The 16,379-nt window shown below is 47.7% G+C and overlaps 1 protein-coding gene across 3 annotated transcripts in view; it reads right to left on the bottom strand.

Annotated features, from left to right (window-relative positions):
- The window catches only part of LOC149856507 (rho GTPase-activating protein 39-like), a 154,905-nt gene that overhangs the window by 41,200 nt on the left and 97,326 nt on the right, over positions 1-16,379 (bottom strand). For all 3 annotated transcript variants that reach the window (XR_016444405.1, XM_090064352.1, XM_090064353.1), the window contains exons 4-6: positions 15,745-16,291; positions 10,318-10,407; positions 1,642-1,715 (exon numbers count right to left, since the gene is read on the bottom strand). Coding sequence is in view for 2 of the 3 variants with exons in the window: in XM_090064352.1 (XP_089920478.1) it covers positions 1,642-1,715; positions 10,318-10,407; positions 15,745-16,291 (711 nt within the window). In the remaining variant the exon portion in view is untranslated. The remainder of the gene's footprint in view (positions 1-1,641; positions 1,716-10,317; positions 10,408-15,744; positions 16,292-16,379) is intronic.

Below are 16,379 nucleotides of genomic sequence, written 5' to 3'. Positions count from 1 at the left end.
GCACACAGAGTGCAGGAACAGCCAGGCAGGAGTGCAGGGCCTGAGCCAGTGCATCAGGGTCAGCACCAGTGGGGCCCAGAGCAGGGTGGCAGGAGCACAGGGCCCATACTGGCAGGGGTCTATGGAGCCAGGTTGGTTCCCCTTTCTCCCTCCTGGTGCAGCACAGCCCAGTTCCATAGACCTATGCCAGCCTGGGCCCCATGCTCCTGCTGCCTTGCTCTCGGCCCCGCCGGTGCTGGCCTTGGTGCACCACTATGCCCCTCCCTGGCTATTGCTGTGTTGCATGCACCTGTTCACTGTCCCTTCCCTTGCCTGCCACAGCCATTTCCCCACTTCAGTCCCCATCCGCCGGCTGGTCAGCAGCTCCTTCATCATGCGGTTCCCAGCTGCAGTGCTGGGACTGCAGAAGCCAGCCCAGCCGGCCCTGAGGACTGGTGTGATCACCCATAGTCCTCCCCTGCCTCCCTGCCCCCGCTTCTTATCTGAACTTCCCTCTGGGACAGGGAGGCAGGAATAGTCCTAGGCCAGAAGCCACCAGAAGCCTCAGCTAGGCAGAGGCTTCTGGCTGGGCCTGGGGGTGGGGAAGCTGGGCTGGGCTGGGCTGGACTTGCTGTGTCTACCTACTTCTGCTGGAGGCTCCCTCTGGGTCCTGCTGCCCCTGGCTCCTGTCATCTTTGACATGCAGCCAGGGGAAGATATTAATTTTCTAATATTTGTAGGGGCCCCTTGGGCCAGACAGAATGGACTGGCAGGCTGAATCTGACCTGTGGCCCATATTTTGCCTGCCCTTGCCCTAGAAGCTGACTTTTAATCTCATGTGGCAAGTGAGAAATGAAAGTAGCTGATGTCAATGATACAATTATCAACAGCATGTGGTGGTCTATACTAAAGCAGAGCCAATAATATAGAACACAAAAAAGAAGCTTCCAGTAAGGGCAGGAGAACAGTCTGGAAAGGCCCCTTGCTGATTCCTAGAATGTCACAGGCAGAGCCTGGGCTAGACTTGTATGAAAAACCTAACAGAAAATCAGGTAAGTTTCCTGTCCTGCCAATAGATGGGGAGTTGTCAAGGCCTGGCTTTTGTTTGCCTGCAATATTTTAGCTACTGCCCTTTATTCTCCATGGAGTACTTAAGTACAAAAGTCCCACAGGGATTTAGAGAAATGAGGCAAGAACCCAATCCTCCGATATCCAATTCTTTGGGATGTGGTGCTGCTAGAGGTCAATCTGGCATTCTGTTCTAGCCAGTGAAACAAAGCATGAGGTTGCATGATAGTGCGGCTATTGGGACTGTTCTGGCTATAACATCAAAAAAGCTGGAACTGTCGCTAGTTTCTCAGCCCTCCCTAATCCAGGAATTTAAAAAATGAGACTAGGGATTTCTTAGGAAATCCAACTCTCCTGCCAGCTCCACATGAGATGTGCGAGCCATCCAGAGCAAAGGCAAAAGTGTCTATTGCTTCAGCTGTGTGACCTTGAGAAAATCTCCTCACCTCTACACAGCTCAACCTTCTTTCCATAAAGGGGGAGAATCTCCAAGGGGCTGTGGGGATGAGTTATTGACTCATCAGAATCTGTCAAATGCTTTTACACAGAAGATGCTAGAGAAAGGCAACATCTGATGTACAGCGAATGGCTCACCTTCTTGCCTCCAGTGACTGCCACCTTCTGCAGTTTCCGATAGCAATATCTGGCATATGTACTAATGGGCAAACCTATGGGGAGAGAAACATATGCAGGTCAGTCCCACAGCTCCTGCATACACTTCCAAGAGGACAAATATTGACAACAAAATTAATTTTCCAAGAACTCTGAAAAGTTTGAGCACTTTTCATTTGCAAAACTTCTCACATGCAAAACTCCATCTACTTTGCTGAGAAAGGCAGTCAGGTCGGTGCTCAACTCCCAAAACTAGTGAGACCTCAAGTTCTGCACAAATGTTCTTGGAACACTAAGAAAAGATGGCCTACAGCTGCTATAATGCATTGAGTAATTTACCTGCCATCCTATAGTGCAGAGGGTAGAATGCTGTATCCTCCTGGCCCCTAAGGCAGGAGTGCCCATCCCAGTGTAAAGGCACTATCAGTACAAGCCTGATCCTTGGAGTTTATAAATGCTTTGTGATCTGGCTCATAGTCATGACTCTGCCTGCCCCTTACATCTTCTCGAGGCTCTAAGTGTCACTGTTACGCATTGTCATGCCTTTGTTCACCTGGTTTAACTCCATTTTGAATGCAAACAAGCTTATCTGAATAATTATGTGCACATTTATAGGAGTGTGCAAATATCTGAAATCATGGCCCCTTCACAGATATTGTCCTGCACAGACTAAGCTGAACCTAACTCTTTGAAACAGTGCACACAACCTTTTGGAAGGTGTTTCTAAATCCATAGCTAGTGCAGTCAGATATGCCTGTGTCACAGGCAGAAGATATGGAGACAGCAGAGCACCAACATACAGGCAGGGTGGGACTTTATCTGGAACACTGTGTTCAGTTGTGGACACCCATTTTCTAACTGGAACAGCTACAGAAAAGGATGATCAAAGAAACAGAGAGCCTATCATATAAGAGATTAAAATAGCTTGGCTTTAGCTTAGAAAAATGAAAGCTAAGAAGACATATGACTGCTCTTTATACATACACTGGAGGAAAGGCACCAGGAAGGGAGCTGTTAAGCTAAAAGGCAATCTTGGTACCAGAACAAACAGGAAACAACTGGCTATGAAATTTTGGAGCAGGCTTCCAAAAACACAGGGAGGGAAAAAAACTAGTTCCTTTGAAGCTCAGTTTATAAAAGGACGTAACATGACTGTTAGGAACGAAAGGGGACTGAACTCAAAGATCCTCATAGCCATGCCTGACCAACCTGATTACCTTTTATGATGGGATAACTGGGATGTGGGGAGAGCAATGGACCTGATATACCTTGATTTTAGCAAGGCTTTTCATAGATTTCATAGACATTAGGGCTGGAAGGGACCTCGGAAGATCATTGAGTCCAGTCCCAAGGGGCAGGAAGTAAGCTGGGGTCATAGGATCCCAGCAAGATAAGCATCCACATTTCTCTTGAAGGAGTTCAATGTGGGTGCTTGAACAACCTCCGCTGGCAGACTGTTCCAGACCTTGGGGGCTCGGACAATAAAGAAATTCTTCCTTATGTCCAGCCTGAAATGGTCTTGCTGGAGTTTATAACTATTCGAACTTGTCATCACTTGGGGCGCTCTGGTGAACAATCGTTTCCCCAGATCCTGGTGAACACCCTGATAAACTTATAGGTGGCCATCAGATCGCCCCTGAGCCTGCATTTTTCCAGGCTAAAGAGCCCCATAGCTCTCAACCTGTTGTCAAAAGGTCTGTTTTCCTGACGTCTGATCATGTGGATGGCTCTTCTCTGGGCTCTCTCGAGCTTCCCCACATCTTTTTAAAAATGTGGAGCCCAAAACTGGACGCAGTACTCCAGCTGCGGCCTCACCAAGTCGAGTACAATGGGAGAATGACGTCCCAGGATCTACCTGAGAAACATCTATGGATGCAAGCCAGAGTTTTGCTCACTTTACTATCCTCACCATCACACTGAAGGCTCATGTTCATCTTGTGACCAATCATGACCCCCAAGTCCTTTTCATTCATAGTGCTAGCCAGCGTAGCACTGCCGAGCCTGTAAGGGTGCTGCAGGTTTGTCCTCTCAAGGTGGGGAACCTTGCATTTTTTGGTGTTCAACACCATTACATTCTCATCCGCCCATTTTCTGAGCCTGTCAAAGTCAACCTGGATTGCCCTCCTGTCCTCAGGGGAGAATGCTTTACCCCACAGTTTGGTATCATTGGCAAACTTGGCTAGTCCGCTTCTGACTCCAATGTCCACATCATTAATGAAGATGTTAAACAATACAGGTCCAAGGACAGAGCCGCTGGTCACAGGGCACCATGACAATTGACTTCCGTCAACCACCACGCTCTCGGTCCAACCATGGAGCCAATTCCCCAGCCAGTGGATTGTGGTTGACCCAAGGCCACAGTTTGCCAGTTTTGCCAAGAGGTGATCATGGGATACCAGATTGAAGGCTTTTTTGAAGTCAAGATATATGACATCAATCTCCTTGCCTGTGTCCAGCTGATAGGTCACCTGGTCGTAGAAGGAAATGAGATAGGTTAAGCAAGACCTACGTGCAACAAATCCATGCTGGGTATCCCTCAGGATATTGCCATCAGCTTGTGTGTTAATGATGGCCTCTTTGATAATCTTTTCCAAGACCTTGTCCAGGATAGAGGTCAGGTAGATGGGCCTGTAGTTTGCCAGATCCACTTTTGTCCCTTTCTTGAAGACAGGCACAACATTGGCCTTCTTCCAGTCTTTGGACACTTCACCAGAGCGCCAGGAGTTCTCAAAGATCCGTGCCAGGGGCGGGGCTATGATGCTAGCCAGCTCCTTGAGTACCCTGGGGTGTAAATTGTCAGGGCTGGCTGACTTGAAGGTGTCCAGCCTCTCAAGGTGATCCTTTATGAGTTCAGCATTGATGGAGGGCATGGAATCTCCCTCAACTGGGCCGCCCTGTCCCGTATTGGGCCTGGGCGTCCTGTGGGACTGATGAAAGACTGACACAATGTACCCACTGAATAAGTTGGCTTTTTCCTGGGTGTCGGTGGTCAGTTGTCCCATCTGGTTCAGCAGGGGTCCAATGTTGCCCTTGCTTTTTCTCCGGCTCCCCACATATCTGAAAAAGGACTTTTTATTGTCCTTGATACTTGTAGCAAATTGGCATTCCGTCGCAGCCTTGGCTTTCCTGGTTCACTCCCTGCAGGACCAGACCAGTGCAGAATATTCCTCTTTGAAGGTGGATCCCATCCTCCATCCTTTGTCGTCCTTTTTCTTTAGCCACAGGAGGTCTGTTAGTTCCCTGGAGACCCAAAGGGGCTGCTGTGCCTTTTTGCTGCCTTTCCTCCAAGACGAAATAACCTGAGCTTGTGCATCGAGGATTGCTCTCTTGAGGAGCAACCACTCTTCCTGAACTCCCCTCCTCTTAGGGATGTGATCCCCTAGGGCTTCACTGACAAGCCTCCTGAGCTTGTCAAAGTCAGCATTCCTGAAATCAAGGACTTCTGTATTGCTGTCTGACTTGCCAGCTTTATGGTCGATGGTGAAGGTGATCAGTTTGTGGTCACTGTCATCCAGTTTCCCATCAATTGTTAGGTCGCTGATTAGGTTGTCCCCAGTTGCCAGTACCAGGTCAAGCAGCGCTTTACCTCTTGTTGTCCAATAGACTTCTTGAGTCAGATAGAGGTCATCACGCAAGAGAGAAAGCTTTGCGACCGCTCGGATTTTGCTGAGTGATCCTCCCACAAGATGTCCAGGTAATTGAAGTCACCCATGACAACCATGGTCCTGGAGCATACGGCCTCAGCCAATTCCCAGGCAAACTCCTGGTCAAGCTCAGGACTTTGGGTGGGAGGTCTGTAGTAGACTCCCACCGTTGTGTCCCCTGTGTCGTGTTCCCCACAGATTTTAACCCAGAGGGTCTCCAGTCATCCACCCTGATTGCCAACATCAGCTTGCAGGGACGCGTAGCTTTTCTTAACATAGAGAGCTACATCCCTGCCCCTTTTATCTACACAATCCCTCCTGTACAGGGTATAGCCATCTATACCTGTGGTCCAGTCATGGGTGGAGTCCCACCAGGTCTCCGTTATCCCTATGTCATCATAATTATTTGTGTTAAGCAGGAGGACAAGTTCCTTCTGCTTATTCCCCAAGCTCCTGGCATTCATGTACAGGCAGGTAAGTGTCCCCTTGGTGGCCTTTGCCTTGCCCACGGATTGATTCAGGGCTGGGGCAGGGGTGGGCTCCCTTAAGTGCCTAGACCCGCCTACTTTGCAAAGGTTGCTTAGCGGGCCAGCAGTGGCAGTCGTTCCCCCATCCCCCAGCAGGCTTAGTTTAAAGCCTTGTGGAGCAGGTCAGCCAGTCTGGCTGAGAAGAGCCTCTTCCCCAGCGGAGAGAGGTGGAGGCCATCCCTTCCCAGCAGCTCGCTGCCTCTCTCACCAAATAGCAGACTGTGGTCATGGAAACCAAAGCCTTCCTGATGACACTAGTGCCACAGTCTTTGGTTCACTACCTCTATCCTCCTCTCCCTACTCAGCCTGTAGCCCAAGACTGGGAGGATCGAAGAAAACACCATCTGCACCCCAAGATCATTTAGCCCCGCTCCCAAATCCCTGTAGCACCTCATGACTTGGCTGGGAGTGCTCCGAGCCATGTCATTGGTGCCCACATGGATAAGGAGCATGGGATAGTGGTCAGTGGGTTGGAGGAGTTTAGGGATCTTCTCCACAATGTCTCGGTTGTGGGCTCCTGGGAAGCAGCAGACTTCCTGGGCTAAGGGATCAGGGTGGCAGATTACCCCCTCAGTCCCCCTCAGGATGCTCTCCCACAATAAACACTTTGCATTTTGTCTTGGGGAGAGTGGGGCGGTAGCTACAGTAGAGCTCATGTTGCCTGCGCAAGCTGGCAACTTGGCAGGCTATGCTGGGGCTGCAAGAGGTTTTTACCTGTTGCTGAGCTCCAGCGGAGCAGGAGCCTTCGTGTGGCAGCAGGGCAAGACCTTCCCTAGTTCCTAATCAGCCGCCTCCCTGCAGCTGAGCTGGGCTAGCCTTCTCCCACCACAGGTCCCTCCCACCACAGCCCCGCTTACCTCTGGCTGCTGCTGGGGGTCGGTGGAGGGATCCACGGCAGTCGGGGGTCACTGGCAGGACTTTGGGATGCAGCCACGCGATGGGCTTTCACCCATGCATCTTGCGCCGCTTCCTAAGCCTCTCTATTTTGAAACAGTCTCCCACAATATTCTTGGAAGCAAGCTAAGGAAGTATGGGTTGGATGAATGGACTGCAAGGTGGACAGAAAACAGGCTGGGTCACTGGGCTCAGAGGGTAATAGTCAATAGCTCAATGTCTAGTTGGCAGCCAGTGTCAAGTGGAGTGCACCAGGAGTCAGTCCTGGGGCTGGTTTTGTTCAATATCTTCATCAATTACCTGGAAGATGGGATGGAGTGCACCCTCAGAAAGTTCACAGATAACGCGAAGCTGTGAGGGAACAGTGGATATACTGGAGGGTAGGGCTAGGATTCAGAGAGACTTTGACAAATTGGAGGACTGAACCAAAAAAAAAATCTCATGAGGTTCAATAAGGATATGTGCAAAGTCCTGCACTTAGGATGGAACAGTCCCATGTACCATTACAGGCTGGGGCTGACTGGTTGGGCAGGCACTCTACAGAAAAGAACCTGGGGGTTACAGTGGACTATAAGTGGAATATGAGCCAACAGGGTGCCCTTGTAGTGAAAAAGGCTAATGCCATATTGGGCTACATTAGTAGGAACGCTGCCAGCAGATCAAGGGAAGTGGTTCTTCCCTTCTATTCAGCACTAGCGAGGCCTCATTTAAAGTACTGTCCAGTTTTGGGTCCCCTATTACAGAAAGGATGTGGACAAATTGGAGACAGTGCAGTGAAGGGCAATGAAAATGGTTAGGGAGCTTGGACACATGACTTCTGAGGAGAGACTGAGGGAACTGGACTTATTTAGTCTTGAGAAGAAAAGACTGAGGGAGGGATTAACAGCAACCTTCAACTTCCTGAAGGGTGGTTCCAAAGAGGATCAGGCTAGACTGTTTTCTGTGATGGCAGATAACAGAACAAGTAACAACAGTCTCAAGTCTTCAGTAATGGAAGTTTAGGTTAGATATCAGGAAGAATTTTTTCACTGGGATAGTAGAGCACTGGAACAGGTTATCCACAGAAAAGGTGGAATCTCCATCCTTGGAGTTTTTTAAGACCTGACTAGACAAAGCCTTACACCTCAGACTTGTATGGACTCTTACTGTCCAAAAGAACTTAGATATTTAAGATTTTTAACAAAAATCTGAGGGCCTCACAGAGAATGGTTGCTTTATCTGTGCTAGGCTTAGCTTGCTTGGAGAGTAAGGTAACAGGAAAGTCTGTCTGCATACAACTACTTCAGCACACCAAAGAAAAAGATTTATACCTGATCAACACTGATTACTGGAAAAAAATGTTCCAAAACCATTGGCTTTTTGTTCCATTTTTTGTGTCAGACCCTCATTTAAAATTATGAATAGATCTGTCCCATCTGGTTCTGCCATGTCCAAAACTTGCTGCAGAGTTCAAATACTGAGTTTTAATCAGGGGTGTTGGTTGTAGCCAAGTTGGTCCAAGGACATAGGCAGACAACGTTCTTTGAATACATCTGATATCTTTTATTACACCAACTAAAATAGTTGGAAACATTCTTCTTTGCAAGCTTTTGGGTACAAACCCCCTTCTTCAGGCAGTCCATTTGGTTTTCCACAGCAACCTTTCAACTCATCAAATAATTAAGGTAACCTGGTTGTGTTCTCAGATTTTTTGCTTCTCCAAAGCACCTGAAACCCTTTGGGTCATGAACTAAATAGAAGGCAACCAAGGCCAAAGCATAGTAGAGAGTGAGACAGCCTTACAGATGCAGAAAAAAGCCCCACAGAGGCACCCTCTCCCATATCGTGCTTTCTTAGTAGGCAAACCAAATTGTTTAGCATAAATTTGAAAGAATTAGATAGACTGGGAAAATACATTGTGAAATTAAATTAAAACTACTTAATGCACTGCTAGCTGAGAATGTAAATGGTAATATTAATTAAGCTATATTGCACATATGTAACATTTTAGTTTCCTGTTTGTATTGTCATCGTTTGACTGTGGAATTGATTGCCACAGAATTTATCAAGATTCACAGAGGCCTGGACATTTATGGAGAATAACAATATTCAGAGTACCACCCAGAACATTAATTACATTAATAACATAATTAACCTCTCACTCTGAAATACCTGAACTCTGCAAAGGCCTAAACTTCTGCCCAGGCAAACAACCTGACAAGATACTACCATATTTTCACAATGGGGGAAACATACAATCACCAGTAGAAGAACATTTTTCACAGAACAATCTTTCTCTTTCTGACCTTATAATCCATGTACTCAAGGAATATTTATAAAACACCTACAAAAGACAGGCTGGAGAACAAAAATTCATAACTCTACTGGACACCAAAACCCAGAGATTAAACACAGACAATGACTTTTTGACTCATTATAGTCTACCTGCTAATTGCTCTGCCCTCCAGGACCCTCTTTCCTATTGAATAGACCTGCTTTTCTAGTTGCAGGTTATCCTTACTGCATTGCTCTCGTCTTTCAGTTTATCCTGATAATGTCTCTTTGTTTTGTTTGCTGACCTTCTCCATTCCTTTATCATGCTGGGGTTTTATTTACCTATGGGATTTTTCACAGGCTACCATTCATTATTTAGCTCCGGTTACATCTGCTTCTTTTTCAGATCTGTTCAAAAGCTTGTCTAAAATCTCTCCCAACCATGCAGTTGTGGTCCAATAAAAGAGATAACTCCTTCCTCCTGCCAAATATTCTTGCCTTTATGACTCATTACAATATATCTGCTATCCATGCTAATGTCTATGCTTTCCACAGGTAATAATTATTTTCCCACTTCTCTTTTCTTCTACATAATTAGATTACTTACGTTGTTTAGACAATTAGAATGTTTTGAAGCCACTTCTGATGCCACTCCTTTATTCCTAGTTTACATCCTTCCTCCATTCCTTTAAGGGACTGAAGCATACCGTTCCCCCAACCACAGTGCACAGCACAGAGGAAAACTGGGGAGGTCCTGAGGTACTGCAGGTATGACTGACCCACAGACCACAGATCAGGTAACCAAGCTAGAAGTTGGGTTATGAGATTTGTTATCAAAATTATGAGTTATTTATGCCTTTTAGTTCTCACCCTACGTTGTATTATAGAAAAGCTAGAAATGTGTGGTGGAGCTGGGCTGCATTCCCAGGTTCAGCACTTGAGGTCCTGGATCACTTCCAGTTCCTCAGGTGCTTCCCACTGAAAGGTGAGAGGTATCACATATTTTGCTTGCTGAACACAACATCTAGTGTATGGACCCTCCCCACTGTCACACACATACAGCCAACTTCATGTAGCAACATGTAACAACATATCGGCTATACATGTGCATATTTACCCCATATTTGCCCAGGACACAAGTATACCACTATATCCAGGTATATTTCTTTGGCATGTTAAGGCTAAAATATTCAAACCTGGGTGCCTACAATTAGGTCTTGAACCCACATTTAAGGTCATTAAATAAGTGGCGTGATTTTCAGAGGCATTAAATAACCCAGACTACTTGAAGTCCACAAATCCTTCCCTCTTAGCTCCTCTCCCACTCTGCTTCTTGTTACCTTCATCATCTGTGTTTTGCTTCCTCTTTTTCCTGGATTTTGAGTTCTTCTTGTTTTTGAGATCCAAGAGTTTCTTGATGCGCTGCACAACTGAAAATCCAAAGTATCATTAACTGAGTGACAAAGGAGACTGCTACCTGTCCTCCACACTTTCCATAGCAGGAAGAGGCATTGAAATCAGACAGCTTATTAACACAGAAAAATAAGATGACCCCCAACTCCTGAAACTGTCTAAAGACATTGGCTAAACAGCTTGTTTCAATGTTACTGAAGGAGTGTGGTGGGAAGGAGGATGCTTTGAGCTAGGACACATCACCAGAGACAGGAAGAATGATAATCAATATCCCAGCTAATTCCACATGGGCCCTGGGCTGGAAGGCTTAAAATGTCATTGGAATTCTTTGAACAAGAATAATGGAAAGGGGGCTCCTGAATGTCAAACTACCTTCTAAAAGCTCATCTTGCTTACTGGTTCACTACATGCTTCTGTTGCCAAAGTGACAAAAATGGTGAGAAGCAAAACTACTGAGGAGAGGCCGAAAGAGCTGGGGATATTTAGTCAAGAGAAGAGAAGACAGTGAGGATTTGATAATAGTCTTCAAATACGTGAAGGCCAATTATAAAAAGGATGAAGATAGCCTTTTCTTTGTGGCTGTAAGGGACAGCACCATGAGCAATGGCCTCAAACTACGCCAGAGGAAATGGAGGTTGGAGATCAAGGTTTGGATCTCATCAAGAGTGGTCAAAAAATGGCAGACAAATTTCAGTGTCAACAAGTGTAAGGTAATGTATATGGGGAAATATAACCTCAATTATGCGTACACAATCCTGGATTCTAAACTAGCTGTTACAAATCAGAAGAGACTTTGGAGACCTTGACTAGTTCTCTAAAAGCATTAGCTCAGTGTGTAATGGTGGTCAAAAAGTTAATAAAATGTTAGGCATCATCAAGAAGGAAACTGAAAACAAAATGGAAAATATCATTATGCCACTATACAAATCCATAGTGCATCAACATCTTGAATACTATGTGCAGTTGTGGTCTCTGCATCTTAGAAAGAATGTAGTAGCATTAGAAAAGGTGCAGAGAAGGGCAACCAAGACTATCAGAGGTATGGAGCAGCTGCCATACCAGGAGAAATTAAAAAGGCTACAATTCTTCAGTCTGGAAAGGAGAAGGCTAAGGATAGAAAGGTCTGTAAAATCATGAAAAGTGTGGATTAAGTGAAAGGAAACGGCTATTCACCAAGTCCCAGGATATTAAAACAATGTGGCATGACTGAAATTAGCAGAGGACAGGTTTAATATTAAGAGAATTTTTTTTTATGCAGTGGGTAGTTAACTTGTGGAATTCATTACCAAAGGAGGTTATAGAAGCTGATAATATAATTAGGCTTCAAAAAGAATTAGACAAATTCACCACAGTCAGGTCCACTGGTACTATTAAATAGAACAGGGTGGTGGAGCACCTTTCGGCTGCTCGCCATGTGGCAAGGGCTGCAGTAGGTTGGGGCCGAGCCCAGCAGGGAAGGCAGCCAAGTGAAGCCCCTCAGATCTCATTCTAAGGGGGGAGGTGTGTGGCGGAGCACCTTTGTGGGTGCTTGCCACTTGAGGACTCTCACAGGCTCTGAGGGGAGCCTGCTTTGGAGGAGCAGTTTGGGAAATATTTGTGGGTGCCTGCCACTTTAAGACAGAAGCCAAGCAGCCAGCAGGCGCTTGATTGCGGCAGCCATTTTAGATCTCTCACCGCCCTTATAAACAGATCAGTTTCCTGCTGGCAGGGCAGACAGTAATATCGTCTGGCTGCAAGGATCCATAACATCCTGGAGCTAAGGGAGGAGCTGTAGAGGATGGATTGAAGGCTCCTGGTCCTGGGTATGACCTAAAACTGCACCCTGCCGGGAATGGGTGGCCTGGTGGGGCTCTCAGTAACGCGGGAGCCCCTAGGAAATTCCAGGGCAGTTATCACCCTGGTGGAAGGTGGGTAGGGGCGCCTTAACCCTAGCCCTCACCTTCAGATGTGTTTGTGTACCATTGGAGGTAGTTGGGGGGCCCAGCACGACTGAGGCCACCTGAGCCATGTGGTGTGCAAGACCCCAAGAGACCCTGAGGAAGAACTGTTGAGCTAGGCATGGCTACGGCCACCTGAGCACACCGGGGAGTGAAGCCCCATGGCCCCAGGTGAGGGGGTGGTGTGGAGCCCCAAGTGAAGGGGGCAGAGGTGAGTAGCCCTGAGTGAGGGGTGCAGTGCAGAGCCCCGAGTAAGGGGGTAAGAACACCCTAGTGAGGGGTGGCCCTAGAATGGGGCAGATATGAAGAGCCCCAGTGTGCGGGAAGGAAAACCAGAGGGCTGAGTGCCCAGTAGGTTATTGTATATAGACTTGCCCCCGGAAGGGGCTAGAGCAAGCTTAGACCCGGTCGGGTAACTGGCTGGTCACTACCTGGGTGAGGGTCGTGGGAGAGGCCCAAAAGACGGTACATCTGCCACCGAAGGGATGGACTAGCTAAGTCTATGGCCTAAGGGGCCCGCTCCAAGAGGGAGCAAGGCAGGATGAGTCATTGATGTATGAAAGAGACCTTGTGAGAGAGGGTGGAGTGCGAGAGGCCCTAGTGAGAGGCATGCGGTATGAATGTATGTGTGGCTGAGGCCTGATGGCACGGCCTAAGCTTGGTCGGGCTGTAAGCTGGGAGCACTGTAACATCTAGATGCCATCTGCGAGGCATGGGCTGAAGTGTAGCCGAAGTATGGAGCCTCAGATAGCGCCCCCTGGCATCGGGGCAGAAACAGGCAGCCTCCCACTTAATTAACATCAGATTCATTACCAACAGGCATGGCAGGCGAGTCAGGTGGGTGGTGTGCCCATAGGCAAGTGGGGAGCCCCACTTTGCCACAAACAGTCAGGGATGTATCTTCTGAAATCCATGACCCAATGATGGTTGATGCCAGGGAAGCTATGACATGGTGTGGACTAGTCTAGACATGCCTTGTTCATATACTCTCACATTAAAGCATCTCCCATTTGTCCCTGTCAGAGAGGACACTAGGCTAGATGGACCATTGGTCTGACTTCTTGTACTCTTACACTTGACAGGAGTTTGTCATCATACCTTCAAGTCAGTCGGCCCTGACAATCTGCACCCCAGGGTACTCAAGGAGCTGGCGAGCGTCATAGCCCAGCCCCTGGCACAGATCTTTGAAAACTCCTGGCGCTCTGGTGAAGTGCCCGAAGACTGGAAGGAGGCCAATGTGGTGCCGATCTTCAAGCAAGGGAGGAGAGTGGATCCGGCTAACTACAGGCCCATTAGCCTGACTTCTATCCTGGGGAAGATCTTAGAAAAGTTTATTAAGGAGGCCATCCTTCATGGACTGGCCCAGGCTAACATTCTAAGGGACAGCCAGCACGGGTTTGTTGCGGGTAGGTCTTGTTTGACCAATCTCATTTCCTTCTATGACAAGGTGACCTATCACCTGAACAAGGGAGAAGAGATTGATGTCATATATCTTGACTTCAAAAAAGCTTTTGATCTGGTATCCCACGATCAGCTCTTGGCCAAACTGGCCAGTTGTGGCCTTGGCTCCACCACGATCCGCTGGCTGGGAAAATGGCTCCGTGGTTGGACCCAGAGGGTTGTAATTGATGGCAGTCACTCATCATGGTGCCCTATGACCAGTGAGGTCCCTCAAGGCTCTGTCCTTAGACCCATACTGTTCAACATCTTCATTAATGATGTGGACATTGGAGTCAGGAGTGGACTGGCCAAGTTCACCAATGACACCAAACTTTGGGGCAAAGCATCCACACCAGAAGATAGGCGAGTGATCCAGGCTGACCTGGACAAGCTCAGCAAATGGGCAGAGGAGAACCTGATGGTGTTTAACACCAAAAAATGCAAGGTTCTCCACCTTGGGAGGAAAAACCTGCAGCATCCTTATAGGCTCGGCAGTGCTACGTTGGTTAGCACTACAGAAGAAAGAGACTTGGGGGTCATCATTGACCACAAGATGAACATGAGCCTGCAATGCGATGCTGCGGCTAATAAAGCGACCAAAACGCTGGCGTGCATCCATAGATGCTTCTCGAGCAAATCCCGGGACGTCATTCTCCCCTTGTACTCGGCCTTGGTGAGGCCGCAGCTGGAGTACTGCGTCCTGTTTTGGGCTCCACAATTCAAAAAGGATGTGAAGAAGCTTGAGAGAGTCCAGAGGAGAGCCACGCGCGTGATCAGAGGTCAGGAAAACAGATCTTACGATGACAGGCTGAGAGCCATGGGACTCTTTAGCCTGGAAAAGCGTAGGCTCAGGGGTGATCTGATGGCCACCTATAAGTTTATCAGGGGTGACCACCAGGATCTGGGGGAACGTTTGTTCACCAGAGCGCCCCAAGGGATGACGAGGTCGAACGGTCACAAACTCCTGCAAGACCGTTTCAGGCTGGACATAAGGAAGAATTTCTTTACTGTCCGAGCCCCCAAGGTCTGGAACAGTCTGCCAGCGGAGGTGGTTCAAGCACCTACACTGAACACCTTCAAGAGTAAATTGGATGCTTATCTTGCTGGGATCCTATGACCCCAGCTGACTTCCTGCCCTTTGGGCAGGGGGCTGGACTCGATGATCTCCCGAGGTCCCTTCCAGCCCTAATGTCTATGAAATCTATGAAATCATTTGCCTTTATCTAGGATCAGGATAATCCTCCCCTGACCATTTTTTTTGTCAGACCCAAGTCAGAATTACTGGGTGAACATCTATATAAGATGCTTACTGCAGCTGCATAATTAGCTCCACAATAAACTGTCACCATGTACACTTGCAGAGCTATTAGACTAGAGTAAACTAGTTAACCCTGCTATAGTTTAGTATTGCCCTACATAAGTACTATTCTACAGTGGAGTTATTTGCTCTGCCACAATGCACATATAATGATGACCGGGGCTGGCTAGGGAACAAAGGTACTACAGTGGAGGGGTTCCTGCCAGGTAGCCCCACACTGTAGTATTCTCATGCTCTAGCCAGCCCCTCTGCAGCGCATGGAGCCAGGGTGGAGCAGCTCCAGGCTGGTAGGCTGACCCCTCCCCCATCCCGGCCCACTACCAGCTGCATTGCCCCAGTTCAACATGCTGCAATCCCACACACGTGTGTAAACACTGCATCCGGGAGCAATAAATTCCAGCGCGAACTGCAACAGAATTTATTCAGGTGCATTAACTGCATGTGTAGATGTGCCCTGGGAGGATAAAGAGGAGCTATGCTGCATGTTGGCAGGGTTCACCTCTATAGCATACAGCCACCTCTGCAATAAAAACTAGAGAAATACTCATTTTCCTTTCACTTCTTGTGATGTGTTTTACTAATTAGCCCTGTCAGTTGCCCCTGAAAATGGCACAATCCAAATACTGTTGGGGATGTTGTAACATGTATGAGACACTTACTGTATCGATCACTGTCGAGGTGGCAATAAATATAACCTTTCAGGTAAGACTGGAATTTGGGTGATGGTGAGAAAAAGGCTAGACTAATGGCCATGAGTTCCCAGCCCCATGCCAGACTTTGGTAACATGTATTGTCTGTAGTCTGCCTGATTAGCTGTATGTACAACTCATCCCGTAAGCTCTGTATGCTCCAGCATTTGGTAATTGTGACTAAAGCCACATGATTGTGGTCCATGCGTGTCTGGCGGTCTCCCATGTAGCTCTGCACCAACTTAAACATCTCACATGCTTCCTTTTTGATGGTGCGGTTGCTTGTAATCAGCATTGGCTTTTTGATCGAGCCCCCACTCCAGGAAAGCATGTTGGAAACGGAGATCCTGCGGCGGAAGATTCCTTGAGTGTGCACATTGAGGTTTTTAGAAGCCCAGTCTACCATGCTACTTTGAGAGATGGGCTCCCGTAATGCACTGCAGGGAAACTGGTATCCCATACAGCTGTCAGGCTGCCAGCTGTTCTCTTGCTTGGAGTTTGACTCTATTGTTTCAGGCTGCAATGGAGAACAGATAAGTTATATTCAAAAACATCTCAGCTGACTCCCTTACCTCAGTGAAGGAGTCAGCCATCAGACCACCAGC

Source organism: Crocodylus siamensis, chromosome 10, assembly GCF_052110815.1.
Source record: "Crocodylus siamensis isolate JL-2025a chromosome 10, ASM5211081v1, whole genome shotgun sequence".
NCBI lineage: Eukaryota > Metazoa > Chordata > Crocodylia > Crocodylidae > Crocodylus > Crocodylus siamensis.
This window is presented reverse-complemented; position numbering and strand designations above follow the sequence as displayed.